General features: G+C 56.9%; 2 protein-coding genes across 2 annotated transcripts; both read right to left on the bottom strand.

Moving 5' to 3' along the window:
• Positions 1-12,939: 12,939 nt before the first annotated feature.
• Positions 12,940-14,097, bottom strand: LOC134513156 (thyroid hormone-inducible hepatic protein-like). The gene is made up of 2 exons (XM_063329419.1): positions 13,590-14,097; positions 12,940-13,323 (listed from the first exon to the last, which is right to left on the bottom strand). The coding sequence occupies exon 1, from the start codon at positions 14,040-14,042 to the stop codon at positions 13,608-13,610; it is 435 nt and encodes a 144-aa protein (XP_063185489.1). The 5' UTR covers positions 14,043-14,097; the 3' UTR covers positions 12,940-13,323; positions 13,590-13,607.
• A 4,456-nt stretch (positions 14,098-18,553) lies between these two features.
• Positions 18,554-19,688, bottom strand: LOC134513108 (thyroid hormone-inducible hepatic protein-like). The gene is made up of 2 exons (XM_063329279.1): positions 19,205-19,688; positions 18,554-18,938 (listed from the first exon to the last, which is right to left on the bottom strand). The coding sequence occupies exon 1, from the start codon at positions 19,655-19,657 to the stop codon at positions 19,223-19,225; it is 435 nt and encodes a 144-aa protein (XP_063185349.1). The 5' UTR covers positions 19,658-19,688; the 3' UTR covers positions 18,554-18,938; positions 19,205-19,222.
• Positions 19,689-21,644: the final 1,956 nt, after the last annotated feature.

Genomic DNA, 21,644 nt, shown 5'->3' with positions numbered 1-21,644 from the left:
TTTCCCAGTTTTCCAGTTTGTCAGTCTAATAAAAAGTGTTATCTCCTCTACCAACCTTGCCTCACTCTCTTCCATTTCAAGCTGCTTCCTGATACCAGCAATCAAAGAGAAAATCTCAGACAAATACAGCGCTTCCTAGGAATCTTCCTGGGGGAGATGTTAATGATGAAAAGTGACGGCGTGGTATATAAGGAAACCATTTGCACAAAATCTGCATTGTGCTCATAGACACCAGCTTTGCTGGTTTTGCATCCTCCGGGGGTTTTGCTGGATCTATATCTTCCCGGAATAGAGCATCAATCTGACCAGAAGCTTGAGGCACAGAGGAAAAAGTGTTATAATTTGCACTGATTCACTCACCTTGAGAATAAAGCCAGTCCTCATCCAAGGCTCCGTCAAAGCTGGACCCAGAGTCTTTTGAACACTTTGTGCATTTTGCTGCTCTGAAGCATCAGTAATAACCTGTGTCTGAGTTACCTCTGCTGCTTTGAGTAGAAGGACTTGAATTTTCCCTTTGCCAGACCAGAAGAATTAATAGTGCTGGATGCACTAGGGACGGCTGCTTGGGAGCCCAGGGTTTGTGACTTGTCATAAATTTTTAAAAATCAATGCTTATTAGAAAACAGGGAGAGCCTGAAGATCTGCATCTTCTGCGTCTTTAATTCCTGCAAATCCCATTCTTTGGGCTGGCTTACGTAGGTGCTTCAGAAAATATCCCGGATGTAACTGACAGAGGTGGAGTTCAGACTCCTTCTACGCAGCACGTCTTCGATGCTGGAGGTGGTGACCTTTCCTTCTGCAGCTGCAGAACTGGATAGACAGGTGGACCGTCACCTCCTTGCTCCCACAAGCTTGTGACTAGGGAAGGGTGAAGAGCAGTAGAAGAGGTTCAAAAGCTCATCTGGAGGGCGTCCCTAAACCAGAATCAAGGATGGCTGATGGGGTTCGATAAGCAAAAGGACTAGTCATTAGCTGACGTCCACAAGCCTTTTCTACTGCTAGGCCAACCGCAGCTGGTCCTTCAGTCTGATGAACGTACTGGTCTGGTTCCCCCACTCTTTTGCTCCTTTTTTATGACTTGGCCACTTTTGCCAGCACATTATGGGACAAAGAATCATCCTGAAAGGCTGTGAAGTATTTTGGCTGGAAGTCACCATGTATGTGAAAAGTCTGATTGTTATTATTTGTGCTTCTTCTGAGACTTTTTAATCCCACCAACTGCATGACTTGCTTTAAGATGGCATTTTTCAGTCCTGCTCTACAAATTACTCCCAGTTGGACTTTTTTTCCCCATTTCAGTAAGGGTTTCATTTAAACTGCCAAATTCATCTGATCTCAAAAGAGACCTTAGGAAGAACTTCTCACAGCGCAAGCCACTGGCATATCGCTGCCTGACTATGGTGCCTTCTTTTTAGGTGGTCACACCAGAGGTAGCATCCTGGACCACACGTCTTTGGTGTCACAGCTTGCTGGGCGGGTGTCCGACTCTTCGTCAAAGCCCTGTGTGTCTGCACTAAGTGAAAACAGTCACTCTTGCAGTTTGTCAGTCCTCCTTTTACCCCATGGTCAAAGCCACGCTGAGGAAACCAGTGGGTGGGGGAGCAGCCCATGACAGGCAGAAGTGGGATCAGGGGTTTGGAGGGGACCGGAGGAGGCAAGGCTCTCAGCAGTCCATGCTGCTGGTAGCAGCTAGCTGAGGCTGGTTTGAATTTCATTCTTCCCTTGAGAAGGAAGTAAAAAGCCAAGACCATGAAAATCTCCATAGCCTCGGGCGACCAGGGTCCTGGGATTCCCACAACCGGCAGCTCCATTGTAGCTGCTGCTCCGCACCCCCTGGAGAGGTCTTGGCCACAGCTGTGCTGTTTCCGTGAGGTTAGTGAGGTTTCTCCCTTTGGGGAATGGGATTTGATTTGTATTAAGCTGGAATTTCCACCCAGGATCTCTGTTGGGCTTTATGTTTGTTACTAGTTGGCCTGGCTCTCCGAAATCCTTCATCCTTGGGGCCTTTTAAAGCTGCGTCTGATGCACTGGTGGTCTGTTGGGGATCCACCTGTTTGCTGTCAAGCAGAGAAAGAGAGCTTTGAGGATGTTTGTAGAGGAGATCTAGCAGGATCAGCAAGGTCCTGTCCTCAGAGGGGAGGCTGCTGAGGCCTATTGGAGAGGCCGGCTGCCCAAATGGCTCATGAGCCATGAGAAGGACATGGAAGAAGAACCACTTAGATGTTCTCCATTCCTCTCCTGGCTCCTCGAGCACAGCGATGCTTCAAGCCTCCTGCCTGTTCTGCTCGAGGTGACCGTTGGCCCTGACATTTCTTTTGTAGGCAATTCAAAAGTAGATTTTCCTCTGCTCACGTGTGTTGTTTTTTTTTTAAGGAAGAGGGATATTTCCAAGATTGTAAGGTTGACAGGAAGGGACCATCCTTTCACTGTCTTTGTGGAAAGGATTAGCCTGTGCCTGGACCTTGTTTGAGCAACCACAATATGAATCATAAGAATAATCATACTAATGGTGAGAACTTTGTGACTGCCAAAGAATGAATAACAATGACAGTGGCTTTGTGGGGAATAAATGTGTGGTTTTTGAAAATTGTATAAATATGTACATAACAATGAACTGGAGCATCTCTATGCTGGTACATACATCAGCTCGGAAGATAGTATTATCTATAAAAATATTTATAACAGATTTATTTCCTTAACGCATTGAATTGACAGCTTCTGTTTAATAGAATTGGGTCAACGACATTCAGATTTGGGTTTTATGCCCTAGTACAAGTAAATACACTAAATCCAAGGGGAAAAAAAATAAGAATGACATGCTTAAAACAGGAAGGGAAATGAGCATTTTGGATGTGGGGAAGCAGCTGGGAGCAGCTCCTGTTTGCCTTTCTGCTCTTGTTCCCTCTTCTCCAGGATCTAGGTTTCTCAAAGAGATAAAGCCCTTTTACTTTGGTCTGTTTTGCTGGAGCACGGAGGTGACAATCCATAGCTGATCTCCGGCCTTTGTGTTATATGCTAGCCGCTAGCGTTATGACTACTGAGAGTGATGATAGACCAATGGAAGGGGCACCTAAAGAAGGTGATTCCCAGGAGCCATCTGCTCCAGGGCATCTTAGTGGAGGAAATTCCTGTGAAGAGCCAGGTTATTTTAAGCAGCGGTGGATGGGTTAGCAAAGAGGGGAGGCAACAGACTTGGTGCGGCTCTTCTGAACAGTAGGAATGTGGATAGTATTTGATCCAACTGGGACTTGTCAGGCAGCCCATTCTCTGTCCTGGAATTTGCCAGGGGATGCACCAAGACAAGCCAGGTCTCTCACAAAGGTCATGGGAAAACCAGATATTTTTTTTGTCTTCTGAAATACATTCACTGTCTCCTGCAAATTGCCAGGTTGCTCTGGTGACCTGCGGTCAGCCTGCACCATTTGTGAAAATTTTGCTGAAAAGCAAAACCATCAGCATTTTTCTTTAGGTCTGCTCAGGAATTGCATGGGTGCAGCCAGGCTGGTGGCTCTGCAGCCCAGGAGCCGCTCCTAAATCAAACAGCCGTGCGCTGTGCAAACACCATCGGCATTTCTACCCGCTGCCTTCCAGCCGTTTATCAGCTCCACACACCTTCGTGGACCTGGGGAATGCATGGCTGGTGGCTTGTATAGAGGTCTGGGCTGGCTTTGGACAGGCCCCACGACACCATCAGAAGCCAAGGAGGCAAAATGCCTCCTGGCCAAGCAAATGCATGCACCATCCCCAGTGGATGAATGGGGGAAGGCATCCTCGGGATACAAACTTAACCACTCACATTGCCATCGGTTAGAACAACCCAACAGGCCCATCAGTGTTCATGTTCTCCTGATCCTCATGCCCATTGGCTTCTTTCCCGTGTTTATATCATGTTCAGCTTAGGTTGTTGGCTTTGCTGCAGTAAGGAGCCAAACTAGATACATCAGTGTTGTCTTCTCCCCGTCTTTATCTCCTCATGTGCTTTCCCTTCCTGAGCTCTCTCCCAGCCCTTGACATGCCACATGGAGGGTGTGGGGCAGAGCTGGGTGCCACTATTTCCAGGTCCCCGTCACACAGCAGTCCTACTGAACACGTTGGCATGGGTCCATTCAGCTGGTCACTCCCTCTTGAGAGACACCGGGTTGTCTGCAGTCCAAGTTCAGGCTGATGCTGTTGGTCTAGTCAGAAAAAAAAAGGTCAATCTGCAGAAAAGAGGATTATTTCAATGTAGTCTATGAAGGACAGCAGCCCAACCGGTGGGTTTATGCCTGGTCGTGTTGCTGAGGCTACAATGCGCTTCTCCCAAGCTGGCGGTAAGAGAGAAGAGGCTGGGCTAGTCATGGAAAACCAAGGCAGAGAGATAAGACTATTTGCTGCCAGCTCAATGCGCAGAAATAAGGAGGGAAAGAGACTGTAGGACAGTCGGTGCCTCCGGGGTGGTTTTGAGACCGGGCAGAGATTTAAGCGTGACTGAATTCAAGATAGTGTCTACCATTGCTCAGGATGTCAGGACAGGGGACGTGGTGGTGTTAAGGAAAGGGGAATATTAGTGGTTCAGTTTAAATGAAATTAATCGCTTAGAGTTAATCACTTAGTGCTAGGCCGCGTTGGCATAGTACTTATTTAGAACTTGCTTAGCATTAGTAGCTAAGGTTGCTGAAGCCTTAGGCTGCAAGCTGAGCGCTTTCACCGAGATAAGTTGAATTCGTATTGAATTTCTACTTAGTTACATAAAGGAAGGCCCTGAGACCCGTACAAACCAGGAGATAAGGAAGCTACAGCCAGCAGCAGAGGCTGCAACCCGATTAGAACAGTTAACGACCTGCCTGAAAACAGAGAAAGAATCCCTTGAGGATGAAGAAGACCCCAGACCATAAATTACCATTGGACCAAGGGGCGCCTGCAAGGCAGGTGAAGGACAGGTGCGTAGATTGTAAGGGTGTGATTGCCCAGGAATTTCTTTGTTCTGGATGCCCCTCCAGAGGTACACAGCTCGAGCTGTCCTAGCTGCCGTACCACTCAAATTAATTATTTCTTTTGGGATTCTTGCCTGAGACTCTGCTACTGGAAACCCAGGGTGAAGAAAACTTCTCTAACAGTGGGGGGATGCTTCAAAGCCACAGTGCGTTTTGTTATTACATTGTGAAATAAGTTTTATTTTCTGTTCTATTTATTTTCTGTTCTATTAGAGCTTCACTAAAATAAAAGCAAGAGCTGGAGTTCCTGCTTTTCTGTTTCTTTACAGTGCTGTGGACCTTCAGAGTGCTGCTGAGCAATCAGGGCCCTACTAAAGGGGTTAACGTGAGCACGAACTCATGACCAAGGCATGGAGCTGCCTCTAGGTGATGGGAAGAAACAAGGGAACCCTCTGCAGAGCATTTGCTCATTTTAGACTGAGACTTTTAGAATGAATCTTTTTAGATGAGTCTGTGATTTCAGTCTGAAGGATGTTATTTCACTCTTGCAGTGTGGCAGATTCACGCAACACGCGTGGAGCCTGCAGCCCAGGGCATGGTCGCAATCCTCCTCTCACCACAGATGCTCGGAGAGCTCCAGTTTCCTTAATCAAAAGTGCCAAGCCGATGGAGCACCAGTGTTTGTTCAGTCAAAGCAGCACTGTTTCAATAGATGAATTTGTTTTATAGTGGCCTGAAGAGGCAAGGGGACGCCTCCCTGTAGTGCCCAGCTCAGTAGGACTTCTGCAGGGTGGTGCGTCTGGGAGGGAAGGAGTCACCTGGAGGTGAGACCCAAACTCTGCTGACGGCTCCAACCCCCCTGTGAAGGGCTTCCAGCCCCTGCTTCCCCATCCAGTGAGGGCTTTGCTCCTGCTCTCCCCACAGCTCACAGGGATTGGAGACAAGCAAAGCCGTGTCTTATTACTCACCCCAGCTGAGCATCCCCACCTCCTCCTCTGCCCCGGCTCCGGAGGGTTCACAGCCAAGTAGGGAGGAGGCAGAATTGTTCCCTGGTGTCGCTGAGGCTGTCAGGGATTGCAGCAGATTGTCCCCAGGGCTGCGTGTGGTGGAGATCATAGAATCGTAGAATCATAGGGCTGGAAGGGACCTCTGGAGATCACCTAGTCCAACCCCCTGCCAGAGCAGGGTCACCCAGAGCAGGTGGCACAGGAACGCGTGCAGGCGGGTTTGGAATGTCTCCAGAGACGGAGACTCCACCACCTCTCTGGGCAGCCCGTGCCAGGGCTCTGCCACCCTCAGGGTAAAGAAGTGCCTTCTCATGTTGAGGTGGAACTTCCTGTGTTCAAGTTTGTGCCCGTTACCTCTTGTCCTGTCGCTGGGCACCACTGAGACGATCCTGGCCCCATCCTCCTGACACCCACCCTTTAAGTATTTATAAGCATTGATAAAGTCCCCCCTCAGCCGTCTTTTTTCCAGACTGAAGAGACCCAAATCCCTCAGCCTTTCTTCCTAAGAGAGGTGTTCCGGTCCCCTCGTCATCCTGGTATCCCTTTGCTGTCCCCTCTCCAGCAGTTCCCTGTCCCTCTTGAACCGGGGTGCTGGGTCCGAAGGGCTGGATGACTGTGGGCTGATGGAAGGGGTGTGCAGGTACCGACTAGGTCGGGGAGCTGAGAAATTGGAAGTCCAGGAGAGGATGGGATGTTGGGGAAGCAAAAGAAGGACTTTGGGGAGCAGGTTGGGATCCCAGCACCGGATAATGTCAGGATTACACCAAGCTTTTGCAAGGCGTGAGAGCTGTAGGGCTGGGGGAACTTCCATCCTAAAACAAACCCAATTCCCACTCGCTGATGGAGAAAATCAGATCACCTCCCCGCACTGAAGTGTTGCCTCCATGGCCAATGTCCCCCCGGTCCTCATGGGCTGGGGGACAGTAGCTATACAGAAGCGACAGCTGGTAGGAAACACAGGACATGTTTGCACAATTCTTTGCATTTTATTTACATTATCAAAGAGACTGATTGGGAGGGTTTAGGCACACACAGGAAAAAAGCATCGCTTCAAAGTTACAGATACTTTTTACAAAGCAATAACACGAAACACTTACTTCTGCCCTGCAGAAATCCCCCTGGGACAGGGGTGAGACGAAGCAGCAAGGTTGCCGACAGGATCGGCCGCAGGGCGAATCGGATGGTACAGGCAGTGCCCGGCGGGCAGACGGCCAAGCTCTGCGCTGCTCACGAAGGATGTTCCTTGGTGGGACTTGGCGCAGGAGAAAAACTGCCGCTGGGCTGCGGACAACAGATCACCCTGCGGGGATTACAAACACGGTTTGGCCAAGACGTCCTCATTCCTGGCAGGGTTTCCTCCAAAACAAGCATTAACATTGTAAAGTCCCTGTTAATGCTCCCTGTTGTTGCTGTCGCCTCTCTGTGCTCTCCGTGTCACTACAAGGACCTTGGCCATGAGCCCTGGAGGGGCACGGGGATTTCTCCCCAAGGTGTCTCAGGGGTGAAAGTCCAACCAGCATGGAGAATGGGCTTGCTTTTCAGACTAGGGGAAGATTGAAGTGTCTGTGAGCTGTTTGCAAGTGGCATGTCAAATTTAGACATTTAGAGACCTGAAAGTGCCAAATTGCTCCCTAAAATGACTCTGTTGCATTTTCCATCAGAGAAAAAAGAGAAACAGCCAGGGCAGCAGCATCTGACAGCTCCTGGAATCCAGAGCTCAGGGTCCTCCAACCACCTAGCCATTTTGTCCCTGGGATCTTTTGTGTCTGCCCAAGAGCAGTCAGGCATTGCCTGCGCTGTGAGCTGGGGTGTCTTGGGGACAATGTGGAGCTCACACAATGACCTTTGCTCAGGGGCACAGCTTGCACCAGTGGGAAACTGAGAAGGACAAACCCAGGAGCATGTATCTGTTGAGCAATGCAGACTCATAACTCCTGGGATTTGAGGGTGTGATGCAAACATTGGAAAACCACCCAGCTGATGGGGCGAGAGGACAAAGTATGTTACCCCTCAGCCAGCATCTCCCTTAGCACTGCATCTCCCCAAGCTCTTACCTCAGAGGCTGGGGGTGCAGGCTCAAGAGCTGGACTGATCTTCACTGAGGTTGATCTGCTCCAGGATCTGGCTGTACCTCCGGGTGAGGGCTTTGGTGTTTTTAGTGAGGTCTGTCAGAACCTGCTGCAAGCCATTGACGTGATGGGAGAGACGCTCTTCCAGATTGCCGTCTGTGCCCTCATCTAAGGCAGTATCAGCGTCAGTGACGGTCGCCATCGGGTCATTAACAGAGGCCAGGCCTTTCTCCACCACGGGCTTGATGGCCTTGAGGAGCTGGTAGCGCTCGTAGAGGTCCGTGTGGCCACCTGGAGCCGGGGCTGCCCCCTCCTGCTGCGGGAAGACCCCTCGGAGCAGGCTGGGGAACATCACCTCCTGCTCCATCTTCTGGGTGGCCGAGAAGTACTGCTCCATGGCCCCGCTCCCACGTCTCTGACTGTGCTGGTGTGAGCTCATCTTGGGGTGCCGCCTGCTCCCCGTCCCCACCGAGGGCTTTTTATGCAGAGCCGGGGACACGTCCCTCCTCTGCTGTCCCCTGCTGCCCTCTCCTGCCAGCCCCAGCCGGGCTGGATGGCTGTGGGGCCGGGCTTGGCTCCAGCCCAGCTGGGGCTCGGCCACGCCGTGTCCCCGGCTCTGTGCCATCTGTCCTGGCCCAGCTTCCCCGTGGCCTTCGCCCGGGCTGGCCGGGGATCCTGCTGTGTCCCCATGCTGTGAGCGGGCTGGCGGAGAAGGATGGTGGTGGGACCTCTCCCAATACACGCCATCCTGTCCCCACCATCGCTACTGCTCGTGAAGCACCAAGACAGTGGGGGAAGTGCCTGCCCCCCAGTGCGGGCAGGCTGCAGGCAGCACCATGGGAAAGCTTCATTGACTTGGGAAGTTTTGAGGAAGGAAAGGAAGCGATGGGTTTTTCTGGAGAGGGGGAGTCCCCTGTGAGCCCTGCTCCAGCCACCTCCCTTCTTCAGGGCTGGCTCACACAGCCCACCCATGGAGAGTGGCCTTGACCCTTGCTAAACACAGAAGGTGACAACAAACAAGTCATACTTGTCTGAGGGGGGTTTGCCCCAAACTGGTTATGTTGAGGAGGAAGATGACCATCAAATGGATTCAACAGCAACATGGGGACTTTGAAACCCGAGAAGGTGTCAGCCTGAAAGGAAGCACGAAAGCTGCCAGTGTGAGGGAGAGATCTTGAAGGGGCAGTGGAAGGGTCAAAGCCTGTTGGACACCGCCGAAAGCCAACCTGCTGGCATCCCAACTTCCACCCGGGCCTGGCCAAGAATCCTCCCAGTTGGCTGCTGTGAGCAGCGTGCAGCCATCTGCGGGCTGACAGCACTGGGGGGGACCAGGCAGGGACAGAGGCAGAGCCAGCGTTGGAGAGCCTGGAAGGCACCTCTGGGGATGGTCTAGTCCAAGGCCTGCTCAAGCAGGGTCGTTGCTGGCACTGTGCCTGTTTGTGCTTTGGGTATCTGCAAGGGTGGAGACTCCACCACCTCTCTGGGCAGCCTGGGCCCGTGTTTGACCACCCTCCCTGAAAGAAACGGGAAAGGTTTCTCTTCTGCTCAGATGAAGTTTCCTGTGGTTCAGTTTGTGCCCATCGGCTCTTGTCTTGTCACTGGGGCACCACAGGGGGGAGTGTGTCTCCATCCCCTCCGCACACCCCGTTAGGTCTCTGTACCCCTGGAGAAGGTCCCCCTGAGCCTTCTCTTCTGCAGGCTGAACAGTCCCAGCTCCCTCAGCCCTTTCAGCCCCTTCAGCCCCTTCACGGCCCTTTGCTGGACTCTCTCCGGTACGTCCATGTCTCTCCGGGACTGGGGAGCCCAGGCTGGAGCCAGCGCCCAGCTGTGTCCCCCAGGGGGAGCAGAGGGGAGGGATCCCCTGCCTCCAGCTCCTCCTGGCAGGCTGGTGGCCGTCTTTGCCCCGAGGACGCCTTGATGGCTGGCGGCCGACGTGGCCAAGCAGGGAGCCAGACCTGGGGGTCGCGGGTGGGAATTTGTGGGGTGCTTCCCCCTGTCAGCGCAGGAGCGGGCGACAGGCAGCAGCAGGGGGTTGGGCTGAGGCCAGAGCACCCCGAAGGCAAAGGCAGGGGGTGCAGGCAGGGAACCTGCCCTGCGGGAGGGCTGCGGGTGCTGGCAGCGCCCCCGTCCTTGGGGTGGTGTGTGGTTGGGGCTTCTGGGGACTGGGGAGAGCAGGGCATTTGGAATTTCTTATTTATTTAACGTTTTGGGTCGAAACTGTACTTTATCTCTTGTCCTCCTGATACTGAGCCTGCACGCCCAGGTCGCCGCTTTCTGGTTAATTAGATGTTGTTAAACAGCTATAAATAAACCTGCAATCCCGATTGGCTTCGCCAATGGGAATGGAGAAGGCTATTTCCCCGTGGCGGCTGGCAACAGCAGCGGTGCCGCGGGAGCCTTTCCAAGGTGATGTGGAGCCAGCATCCCCCTGCCATGCCGGAGAGGGCCTGATCTGCCGCGCCTGCCCTCGTCCTGCCAGGGACCGGTGCTGGGTGTTTCAAGGACAAAGACCTTTTCTGTGACCATCTCGTGTCTCTTATCGGCCCTGTCCAACAGCAGCGGCCGGCAGCAGGGCACCGTCGGGGCTTGACGCATCCGTGGGGCAGCGTGACGCAACGCCCTGCAATCAGATCAAGCAGAAGTTTCCCGTGAAACACCGGGGTCGGGGTTGACTGGCCCGACAGCAGCTCACAGAGAGGGACCTGGGGGTCCTGGGGGATTGCAAGTGGCTCATAAGTCATCAGCACGGCCTTCCAGCTGTCCCACGTCACAGACCGTTTCTGGGAACATCTTGCGTCCCTCATCAGTCATGTTCAGCAGCGGTGGTGAGCGCTTCCCTGGATGTCCCACTGTAACACTTCCCTGGGGCAGCACCAGCCCCTGCAGCTGCCCAGTGCACTGCCCAAGCCAAAAGCCATTGACGCAGGCGACCACTATCGTCTCCATGTGACACAGCTCCTGTCCTTCAGCTCCAGCCAGGTAGACCACCAGAGACACATCACCTCCTGCATGGTCCTCACCTCACCAGGAAACAGCATCCCTCCATTCCTCATGGTTCAACAGGGGCAGAGAAGCTGCAAAGGCGGGTTGGAGACCAGAGAGGTGGTGGAAGCCCCATCCCTGGAAGTTTTTAAGGCCAGGCTGGATGGGGCTCTGAGCAACCTGGTGTAGTGGAAGATGTCCCTGCCCATGGCAGGGGGGTTGGAACTACCTGATCTTTAAGCTCCCTTCCAACCCTAACAATTCTGTGATTCTGGTATTCTGTGTGAGACCTCAGTTCATCTTCCATCTCCACTTCTCCCCTAGGCTGTGCCATTGTGCCCCAACTTGAGGTGGCATTGCCATGGGGTTGGCTTAAGTGTCTCCCAGTATTCCCCTTGTGTTTCACTGTTTCTGGATAAGTCAGAAGGCTGCAGTGTTGCCAGGGCTGAGGAGCAACGTGGGGGCAGATCTGTTCTGAAGTCCTCACGCTGCCTTTGGGTAGTTGTGTTTGCCTGTGTTTTGGGGGGTCATGGTGCTCGACAGTCGCTTTCATAGATGCCGTGGTTGCCCTTCCCAGAAACTGAGACGTTCAGGGGCTTTTGTCCTAGAGCCAGGGTGAGCACTGGGTCCTGTCTGCCCAAAGCTGGGCTGAACACCATGGGACCCCCTGACCTCCGTTGGGCAGCAGCTGGCCGTCTGCCCTTTGAGCAACATAAGCGACATTGCCCGGAGCCGTCTGGATGCAGTGCAGAGCAGGGTTGGTGCCAAGCCCCCAGGGAGGTGCAATGAGGTCCCCAAGTCTCTGTGGCTGCAGACCCAGCATTTTGGAAAGCCTACCCCCAACCCCCATCCTCGTGTGACGCACATCTTCAGCTGTGGCTCAGGAGGGGGGACAATGCCACCACACCCTTTGCCCCGAGTGTCCCCATGTCATCCCTGGCACCCTCTGCTGCCAGATCCTGCCATGTCTCTGCCTCCCCTGACACCACCAGGGCTGTTCCTGTCCTTGCTCAAAGCCACCCAGAACCCTTTCAGGTGCGGGGCAGTGCTGGATCTGGTCCCCAGCTGCCCTCTCCAGAGCCCCTGTACCCCCACCTTCTGTCTACTTGGCCACAGGTGGCTGGGGTCCATGTCCCCACGGCCTGCAAACAGGGAGGACAAGCTAAAGCCAATGTGGTCTTGACTGCCAGGAGAAATGGCCTGAACAGGTGAGAGGAGATGGGAACCTCCAGCGGGACCCAAACCTGGGCATGGGGATGGTGTCCCAGGTGTGGTTGCTTCCCAGAGAGGCTGAGACCTGCAGCTCCACCTGGCCCTCAGGAACGGTCCCCAGGCTCAGCCCCACTTAGGGCAGCTCGGAGGCAGAAACCCTGATGGGCAGGAGACAGGAGTGAGGGCCTTTGGGGCACAGGGCAGCACCAGCAGCGGTGGAACATCCCTGGGCAGACCTTTGAAGAGAACCCTGAACCTGGTGACTTTCCTATATGGGTTGATGTCTCCCTCCCTCCCTCCCTTCTAGGGGCACAGCATCAGCAGGGCTCAGTGTTGGTCTCACTGCTGCATGTCTGGGCTGTGCGTGGGCAGATTCACACCCTATTGTGCACGGAAAAGAGGTGACAGCTTTTGCCGGTGTTGCTGTTGACACGAGGAAGAAAGTTTTTGGATGAGGGTGGCGAGACACTGGCACAGGTTGCGCAGTGAAGTTGTGGATACCCTGTGGTTGGATGAGGCTTTGAGCTACCTGATCCAGTGGAAGATGTCCCTGCACGCAGCAGGGGATTGGGCTAGATGGTCCCCGAGTGTCCCTTCCAACCCAGACCATCCTGTGACTCTGTGATTCTTTGTCCCTTCAAATTCGCCATCACTGCACTGGAAAGTCCCCTCAGGGCAGAACCAGGGTTCCCCTGCCCCACGCCGGGGCACTCCCCAAGGGCTCCAGCCAGGGCAAAGCACCACACCGGCAACGGCTTCTCAGGGCTCATTTTATTAGCAAAGAGTGGGGAAAACGCCCCTCAGAGTCCAGGTACCAGCTGGAAAAGGGCTCGGCAGTCGCAGGGACCGTTGGAGGTCAGAGCCACCGCGCAATGCCACCGCCTTCGTGCTGCTCTTTGAAAATAAAGAGGAGGGCACGAGGCGTCTGGCTCTTCTGATGGACCTCCCAGCACGACCAGATGCTTCTTCCTATGAGGATAAGGCACCATCTGGTTCTCGGTGGCTGCAGTTGTCTCTGGCGTGCGGTGCCCGTGCTGGGAGATGAGGTGCCGCGGTGCGGGGAGGGCAAGTGGGGCTGGGGAAGAGCCCGCGGTGGTCAGCGATGGGGACGTCCTCTCCTTTGTGCCACCAGCACCCATCCTGCAACGGCAGCTGTCCTTAATCCCAAAGGCCATCCCAAGGAGAGACCCAGTCCACCAGCCCTGGGACCCCGGACCCTGAACCCCCGGAGTCTCTGCACGGAGGGATGGGATGAGTCCCCTCCTTCAGCATGGAGATGGAGATCTGATGGCATTGGAGGGCCGGCCCCCAAGAGCTCCTCACCCCTGCAGTCTGAGGGACCTCCCCAGGGATATCGGCCACCCCTTTCCCCACTGCCCCTGGGCTGCGTGTCCCCCAGCTCTTACCTGGTGGTCACGGCAGGGTCACCAGCTGGGCTGCCCCTCGCTGGGGCTGACCTGCTCCAGGATCTGGCTGTACCTGCGGGTGAGGGCATTGGTGTCCCTGGTGAGGTGGGTGAGGACCTGCTGCAAGCCGGACAGGTGGTGGGACAGACGCTCCTCCACCTGGACATCCATGGTGTCGTCATCTGAGGATGTGTCGGTGTCAGCGTCGCTCTGAATCTGGTCGGTGATAGAGGCCAGGCCTTTCTCCACCACGGGCTTGATGGCCTTGAGGAGCTGGTAGCGCTCGTAGAGGTCCGTGTGGCCACCTGGAGCCGGGGCCGCCCCCTCCTGCTGCGGGAAGACCCCTCGGAGCAGGCTGGGGAACATCACCTCCTGCTCCATCTTCTGGGTGGCCGAGAAGTACTGCTCCATGGCCCCGCTCCCACGTCTCTGACTGTGCTGGTGTGAGCTCATCTTGGGGTGCCGCCTGCTCCCCGTCCCCACCGAGGGCTTTTTATGCAGAGCCGGGGACACGTCCCTCCTCTGCTGTCCCCTGCTGCCCTCTCCTGCCAGCCCCAGCCGGGCTGGATGGCTGTGGGGCCGGGCTTGGCTCCAGCCCAGCTGGGGCTCGGCCACGCCGTGTCCCCGGCTCTGTGCCATCTGTCCTGGCCCAGCTTCCCCATGGCCTTCGCCCGGGCTGGCCAGAGATCCTGCTGTGTCCCCATGCTGTGAGCGGGCTGGTGGGGAAGGGAGGTGGTGGGACCTCTCCCAACACATGCCATCCTGTCCCCACCATCGCTACTGCTCGTGAAGCACCAAGAGAGTGGGGGAAGTGCCTGCCCCCCAGTGCGGGCAGGCTGCAGGCAGCACCATGGGAAAGCTGCATTGACTTGGGAAGGTTTGAGGAAGGAAAGGAAGCGATGGGTCTTTCTGGAGAGGGGGAGTCCCCTGTGAGCCCTGCTCCAGCCACCTCCCTTCTTCAGGGCTGGCTCACACAGCCCACCCATGGAGAGTGGCCTTGACCCTTGCTAAACACAGAAGGTGACAACAAACAAGTCATACTTGTCTGAGGGGGGTTTGCCCCAAACTGGTTATGTTGAGGAGGAAGATGACCATCAAATGGATTCAACAGCAACATGGGGACTTTGAAACCCGAGAAGGTGTCAGCCTGAAAGGAAGCACGAAAGCTGCCAGTGTGAGGGAGAGATCTTGAAGGGGCAGTGGCAGGGTCAAAGCCTGTTGGACACCGCCGAAAGCCAACCTGCTGGCATCCCAACTTCCACCCGGGCCTGGCCAAGAATCCTCCCAGTTGGCTGCTGTGAGCAGCGTGCAGCCATCTGCGGGCTGACAGCACTGGGGGGGACCAGGCAGGGACAGAGGCAGAGCCAGCGTTGGAGAGCCTGGAAGGCACCTCTGGGGATGGTCTAGTCCAAGGCCTGCTCAAGCAGGGTCATTGCTGGCACTGTGCCTGTTTGTGCTTTGGGTATCTGCAAGGGTGGAGACTCCACCACCTCTCTGGGCAGCCTGGGCCCGTGTTTGACCACCCTCCCTGAAAGAAACGGGAAAGGTTTCTCTTCTGCTCAGGTGAAGTTTCCTGTGGTTCAGTTTGTGGCCATCGGCTCTTGTCTTGTCACTGGGGCACCACAGGGGGGAGTGTGTCTCCATCCCCTCCGCACACCCCGTTAGGTCTCTGTACCCCTGGAGAAGGTCCCCCTGAGCCTTCTCTTCTGCAGGCTGAACAGTCCCAGCTCCCTCAGCCCTTTCAGCCCCTTCAGCCCCTTCACGGCCCTTTGCTGGACTCTCTCCGGTACGTCCATGTCTCTCCGGGACTGGGGAGCCCAGGCTGGAGCCAGCGCCCAGCTGTGTCCCCCAGGGGGGAGCAGAGGGGAGGGATCCCCTGCCTCCAGCTCCTCCTGGCAGGCTGGTGGCCGTCTTTGCCCCGAGGACGCCTTGATGGCTGGCGGCCGACGTGGCCAAGCAGGGAGCCAGACCTGGGGGTCGCGGGTGGGAATTTGTGGGGTGCTTCCCCCTGTCAGCGCAGGAGCGGGCGACAGGCAGCAGCAGGGGGTTGGGCTGAGGCCAGAGCACCCCGAAGGCAAAGGCAGGGGGTGCAGGCAGGGAACCTGCCCTGCGGGAGGGCTGCGGGTGCTGGCAGCGCCCCCGTCCTTGGGGTGGTGTGTGGTTGGGGCTTCTGGGGACTGGGGAGAGCAGGGCATTTGGAATTTCTTATTTATTTAACGTTTTGGGTCGAAACTGTACTTTATCTCTTGTCCTCCTGATACTGAGCCTGCACGCCCAGGTCGCCGCTTTCTGGTTAATTAGATGTTGTTAAACAGCTATAAATAAACCTGCAATCCCGATTGGCTTCGCCAATGGGAATGGAGAAGGCTATTTCCCCGTGGCGGCTGGCAACAGCAGCGGTGCCGCGGGAGCCCTTCCAAGGTGACGTGGAGCCAGCATCCCCCTGCCATGCCGGAGAGGGCCTGATCTGCCGCGCCTGCCCTCGTCCTGCCAGGGACCGGTGCCGGGTGTTTCAAGGACAAAGACCTTTTCTGTGACCATCTCGTGTCTCTTATCGGCCCTGTCCAACAGCAGCGGCCGGCAGCAGGGCACCGTCGGGGCTTGACGCATCCGTGGGGCAGCGTGACGCAACGCCCTGCAATCAGATCAAGCAGAAGTTTCCCGTGAAACACCGGGGTCGGGGTTGACTGGCCCGACAGCAGCTCACAGAGAGGGACCTGGGGGTCCTGGGGGATTGCAAGTGGCTCATAAGTCATCAGCACGGCCTTCCAGCTGTCCCACGTCACAGACCGTTTCTGGGAACATCTTGCGTCCCTCATCAGTCATGTTCAGCAGCGGTGGTGAGCGCTTCCCTGGATGTCTCACTGTAACACTTCCCTGGGGCAGCACCAGCCCCTGCAGCTGCCCAGTGCACTGCCCAAGCCACAAGCCATTGACGCAGGCGACCACTATCGTCTCCATGTGACACAACTCCTGTCCTTCAGCTCCAGCCAGGTAGACCACCAGAGACACATCACCTCCTGCATGGTCCTCACCTCACCAGGAAACAGCATCCCTCCATTCCTCATGGTTCAACGGGGGCAGAGGAGCTGCAAAGGCGGGTTGGAGACCAGAGAGGTGGTGGAAGCCCCATCCCTGGAAGTTTTTAAGGCCAGGCTGGATGGGGCTCTGAGCAACCTGGTGTAGTGGAAGATGTCCCTGCCCATGGCAGGGGGGTTGGAACTGGATGATCTTTAAGGTCCCTTCCAACCCTAACAATTCTGTGATTCTGGTATTCTGTGTGAGACCTCAGTTCATCTTCCATCTCCACTTCTCCCCTAGGCTGTGCCATTGTGCCCCAACTTGAGGTGGCATTGCCATGGGGTTGGCTTAAGTGTCTCCCAGTATTCCCCTTGTGTTTCACTGTTTCTGGATAAGTCAGAAGGCTGCAGTGTTGCCAGGGCTGAGGAGCAACGTGGGGGCAGATCTGTTCTGAAGTCCTCACGCTGCCTTTGGGTAGTTGTGTTTGCCTGTGTTTTGGGGGGTCATGGTGCTCGACAGTCGCTTTCATAGATGCCGTGGTTGCCCTTCCCAGAAACTGAGAGGTTCAGGGGCTTTTGTCCTAGAGCCAGGGTGAGCACTGGGTCCTGTCTGCCCAAAGCTGGGCTGAACACCATGGGACCCCCTGACCTCCGTTGGGCAGCAGCTGGCCGTCTGCCCTTTGAACAACATAAGCGACATTGCCCGGAGCCGTCTGGATGCAGTGCAGAGCAGGGTTGGTGCCAAGCCCCCAGGGAGGTGCAATGAGGTCCCCAAGTCTCTGTGGCTGCAGACCCAGCATTTTGGAAAGCCTACCCCCAACCCCCATCCTCGTGTGACGCACATCTTCAGCTGTGGCTCAGGAGGGGGGACAATGCCACCACACCCTTTGCCCCGAGTGTCCCCATGTCATCCCTGGCACCCTCTGCTGCCAGATCCTGCCATGTCTCTGCCTCCCCTGACACCACCAGGGCTGTTCCTGTCCTTGCTCAAAGCCACCCAGAACCCTTTCAGGTGCGGGGCAGTGCTGGATCTGGTCCCCAGCTGCCCTCTCCAGAGCCCCTGTACCCCCACCTTCTGTCTACTTGGCCACAGGTGGCTGGGGTCCATGTCCCCACGGCCTGCAAAAAGGGAGGACAAGCTAAAGCCAATGTGGTCTTGACTGCCAGGAGAAATGGCCTGAACAGGCGAGAGGAGATGGGAACCTCTAGCGGGACCCAAACCTCGACGTGGGGATGGTGTCCCAGGTGTGGTTGCTTCCCAGAGAGGCTGAGACCTGCAGCTCCCCTGGCCCTAAGGAACGGTCCCCAGGCTCAGCCCCACTTAGGGCAGCTCGGAGGCAGAAACCCTGATGGGCAGGAGACAGGAGTGAGGGCCTTTGGGGCACAGGGCAGCACCAGCAGCGGTGGAACATCCCTGGGCAGACCTTTGAAGAGAACCCTGAACCTGGTGACTTTCCTATATGGGTTGATGTCTCCCTCCCTCCCTCCCTTCTAGGGGCACAGCATCAGCAGGGCTCAGTGTTGGTCTCACTGCTGCATGTCTGGGCTGTGCGTGGGCAGATTCACACCCTATTGTGCACGGAAAAGAGGTGACAGCTTTTGCCGGTGTTGCTGTTGACACGAGGAAGAAAGTTTTTGGATGAGGGTGGCGAGACACTGGCACAGGTTGCGCAGTGAAGTTGTGGATACCCTGTGGTTGGATGAGGCTTTGAGCTACCTGATCCAGTGGAAGATGTCCCTGCACGCAGCAGGGGATTGGGCTAGATGGTCCCCGAGCGTCCCTTCCAACCCAGACCATCCTGTGACTCTGTGATTCTTTGTCCCTTCAAATTCGCCATCACTGCACTGGAAAGTCCCCTCAGGGCAGAACCAGGGTTCCCCTGCCCCACGCCGGGGCACTCCCCAAGGGCTCCAGCCAGGGCAAAGCACCACACCGGCAACGGCTTCTCAGGGCTCATTTTATTAGCAAAGAGTGGGGAAAACGCCCCTCAGAGTCCAGGTACCAGCTGGAAAAGGGCTCGGCAGTCGCAGGGACCGTTGGAGGTCAGAGCCACCGCGCAATGCCACCGCCTTCGTGCTGCTCTTTGAAAATAAAGAGGAGGGCACGAGGCGTCTGGCTCTTCTGATGGACCTCCCAGCACGACCAGATGCTTCTTCCTATGAGGATAAGGCACCATCTGGTTCTCGGGTGGTTGCAGTTGTCTCTGGTGTGCAGCGCCCGTGCTGGGAGATGAGGTGCCGCGGTGCGGGGAGGGCAAGTGGGGCTGGGGAAGAGCCCACGATGGTCAGCGATGGGGACGTCCTCTCCTTCGTGCCACCAGCACCCATCCTGCAACGGCAGCTGTCCTTAATCCCAAAGGCCATCCCAAGGAGAGACCCAGTCCGCCAGGCCTGGGACCCCGGACCCTGAACCCCCGGAGTCTCTGCACGGAGGGATGGGATGAGTCCCCTCCTTCAGCATGGAGATGGAGATCTGATGGCATTGGAGGGCCGGCCCCCAAGAGCTCCTCACCCCTGCAGTCTGAGGGACCTCCCCAGGGATATCGGCCACCCCTTTCCCCGCTGCCCCTGGGCTGCGTGTCCCCCAGCTCTTACCTGGTGGTCGCGGCAGCGTCACCAGCTGGGCTGCCCCTCGCTGGGGCTGACCTGCTCCAGGATCTGGCTGTACCTGCGGGTGAGGGCATTGGTGTCCCTGGTGAGGTGGGTGAGGACCTGCTGCAAGCCGGACAGGTGGTGGGACAGACGCTCCTCCACCTGGGCATCCATGGTGTCGTCATCCGAGGATGTGTCGGTGTCAGCGTCGCTCTGAATCTGGTCGGTGATAGAGGCCAGGCCTTTCTCCACCACGGGCTTGATGGCCTTGAGGAGCTGGTAGCGCTCGTAGAGGTCCGTGTGGCCACCTGGAGCCGGGGCCGCCCCCTCCTGCTGCAGGAAGACCCCTCGGAGCAGGCTGGGGAACATCACCTCCTGCTCCATCTTCTGGGTGGCCGAGAAGTACTGCTCCATGGCCCCGCTCCCACGTCTCTGACTGTGCTGGTGTGAGCTCATCTTGGGGTGCTGCCTGCTCCCCGTCCCCACCGAGGGCTTTTTATGCTGAGCCGGGGACACGTCCCTCCTCTGCTGTCCCCTGCTGCCCTCTCCTGCCAGCCCCAGCCAGGCTGGATGGCTGTGGGGCCGGGCTTGGCTCCAGCCCAGCTGGGGCTCGGCCACGCCGTGTCCCCGGCTCTGTGCCATCTGTCCTGGCCCGGCCTCCTCATGGCCTTCGCCCGGGCTGGCCAGGGGTCCCGCACGTCCCCACGTGGGGAGAGGGGCAGCGAGGGGGAGAAGTGTCCAGGGCTTCTCCCAACCCATCCCATGTCCCCCGACACAATCACTTCTGGGGCACCGGGAGAGCGGTGCCAGCTCCTGCCCCCCGCTGCAGGCAGCAGTGCTGCTGGGGGGGCGTCACCTCTCCCCTCTCCTTGCTGCCATGCGCTCGGGACGTGAACACTCCGGGGACATTGAGCAACCCTCCTCTGCCACTGCTGGCCTGGAGGCGGTTGCAGCCGCCGGTGTGGGCAATCTCACTGGGGTTGCGCTGCCGCATGGAGTCCCATGAGGGATCCTGGGGACATGGGATGGGGACGGCAGTGGGGCCAAATGTGGCGATGGAACACTCCCACGATCGCTGCACAGAGCTATCTCTGCCCGTGGTGGAGCACAGACCGTGCCACCACCCCCCACCACCCCCATCCTGGGGCAGAGGCCACGGCTGGGACAACGGCCAGCATTGCCCGTGCCCACGTGTCCCTGCAGCGCCTGGCAATCAGGGAAAATTGTTCTATTTGGGGAAAGGCCACAGGGTCCCGTGTCCCTTTTGCAATCCTTGGTGGTGGCAGCTCTCCCACTCCCCCCCAACATGTCCCAGCCAGGTGCCCACACTGCTGCCTGTCCTCTGCCCCCTGACCTGTCCCCTCTGCCCCTCTTGTCCCTTCCAGGGTGGCTTCAGCGTTTCTGGGTGTCCTGCTGTGTGGCCCAGCATTGCACTGAGGTGGGCAGGTGCTGCCAGCCCGATGCTCTTGGGGTGTCTTGGCCACCATGGAGCTTCCTGGAGGTGCACAGATGTCCTGGTGTCTCCCCAGGGTGGGCACGGTGGGCTGCATTCACCCTGAGGCTGGAGCTTCACCATGGAGTTCTTGGAGGCAATGTTGGTCTGCAGCCACGAGTGACAGTCGTCAAGCTCTGCTGGGAGATGTCCTTCCCTCTGGGGACATGTGGGCAGGTGTCACCCCAGCCAGCCCCTGGGAGGGGGCTCGATGCCATGACTCCCCGCGGCATGTGTTTCCTCCTCAGGCATGTCCTCAGCCCATGGGGACATCTCTGACCCAGCGTCTCCACCTCTCCCTGAGGCAGCTGGGCCAGGGCCAGCCCAGAGCAGGGCTGTGCTCAGCACCCCGGGGCTCTGGAATCTCAGTCCCCTGCCTCTTGCTGGTGCCATGGGGGGATGTGACAGCAGGAGCTGCTAGGGACAACACAGGGACACTTGTGTGGTGGCATTTTCCCCCCTCTCAGCCATGGCTGGGGACAGGCTCCCCAGGATTTTGGTGGGTTGGGGGAGGCTTTCCCAAACACAGTGTCTTTGGAAGCACAGGCCCGAAGATCTCGTTGCACCTCCTGGTGGCCCTGATGTTGCTGAGCAGCTTCCCACGGGCCACCACCTCTGGGGCTGGGCACCCTCTTTCAGCTCAGCTCAGCGCCAGCCCTCTCACCCTGATCCTGCCATCACTGCTGGCAGTGGTGGCTCTCCCCAGCCCCTCCCCAGCCTCTCCCAGCAGGATGCGGGGGACCTGGTTTTGGCTGATGGGGTTCCTGGAGGCACAGGGAAGGGGTTTGGGGATGATTCATGCCCAAGGATGGGGAGCTGGGGAGTGACCTGGGGCTGCAGAGTACCCCTCCTGGAGTACTTTGTCCTGCTTTGGAGTCCTCAGCACAAGAAGGACATGGACGTGTTGGAGAGAGTCCAGAGGAAGCCATGATGATGATCAGAGGGCTGGAG

Source organism: Chroicocephalus ridibundus, chromosome 1 (genome assembly GCF_963924245.1).
Source record: "Chroicocephalus ridibundus chromosome 1, bChrRid1.1, whole genome shotgun sequence".
Classification (NCBI taxonomy): domain Eukaryota; kingdom Metazoa; phylum Chordata; class Aves; order Charadriiformes; family Laridae; genus Chroicocephalus; species Chroicocephalus ridibundus.
The sequence above is the reverse complement of the archived record's forward strand: the minus strand, read 5'-3'. Positions and strand labels throughout refer to the sequence as shown.

Excerpts from the sequence above, each read along its gene's own strand:
- LOC134513156 (XM_063329419.1), bottom strand. The coding sequence starts at position 14,042 with ATGAGCTCACACCAGCACAGTCAGAGACGTGGGAGCGGGGCCATGGAG.
- LOC134513108 (XM_063329279.1), bottom strand. The coding sequence starts at position 19,657 with ATGAGCTCACACCAGCACAGTCAGAGACGTGGGAGCGGGGCCATGGAG.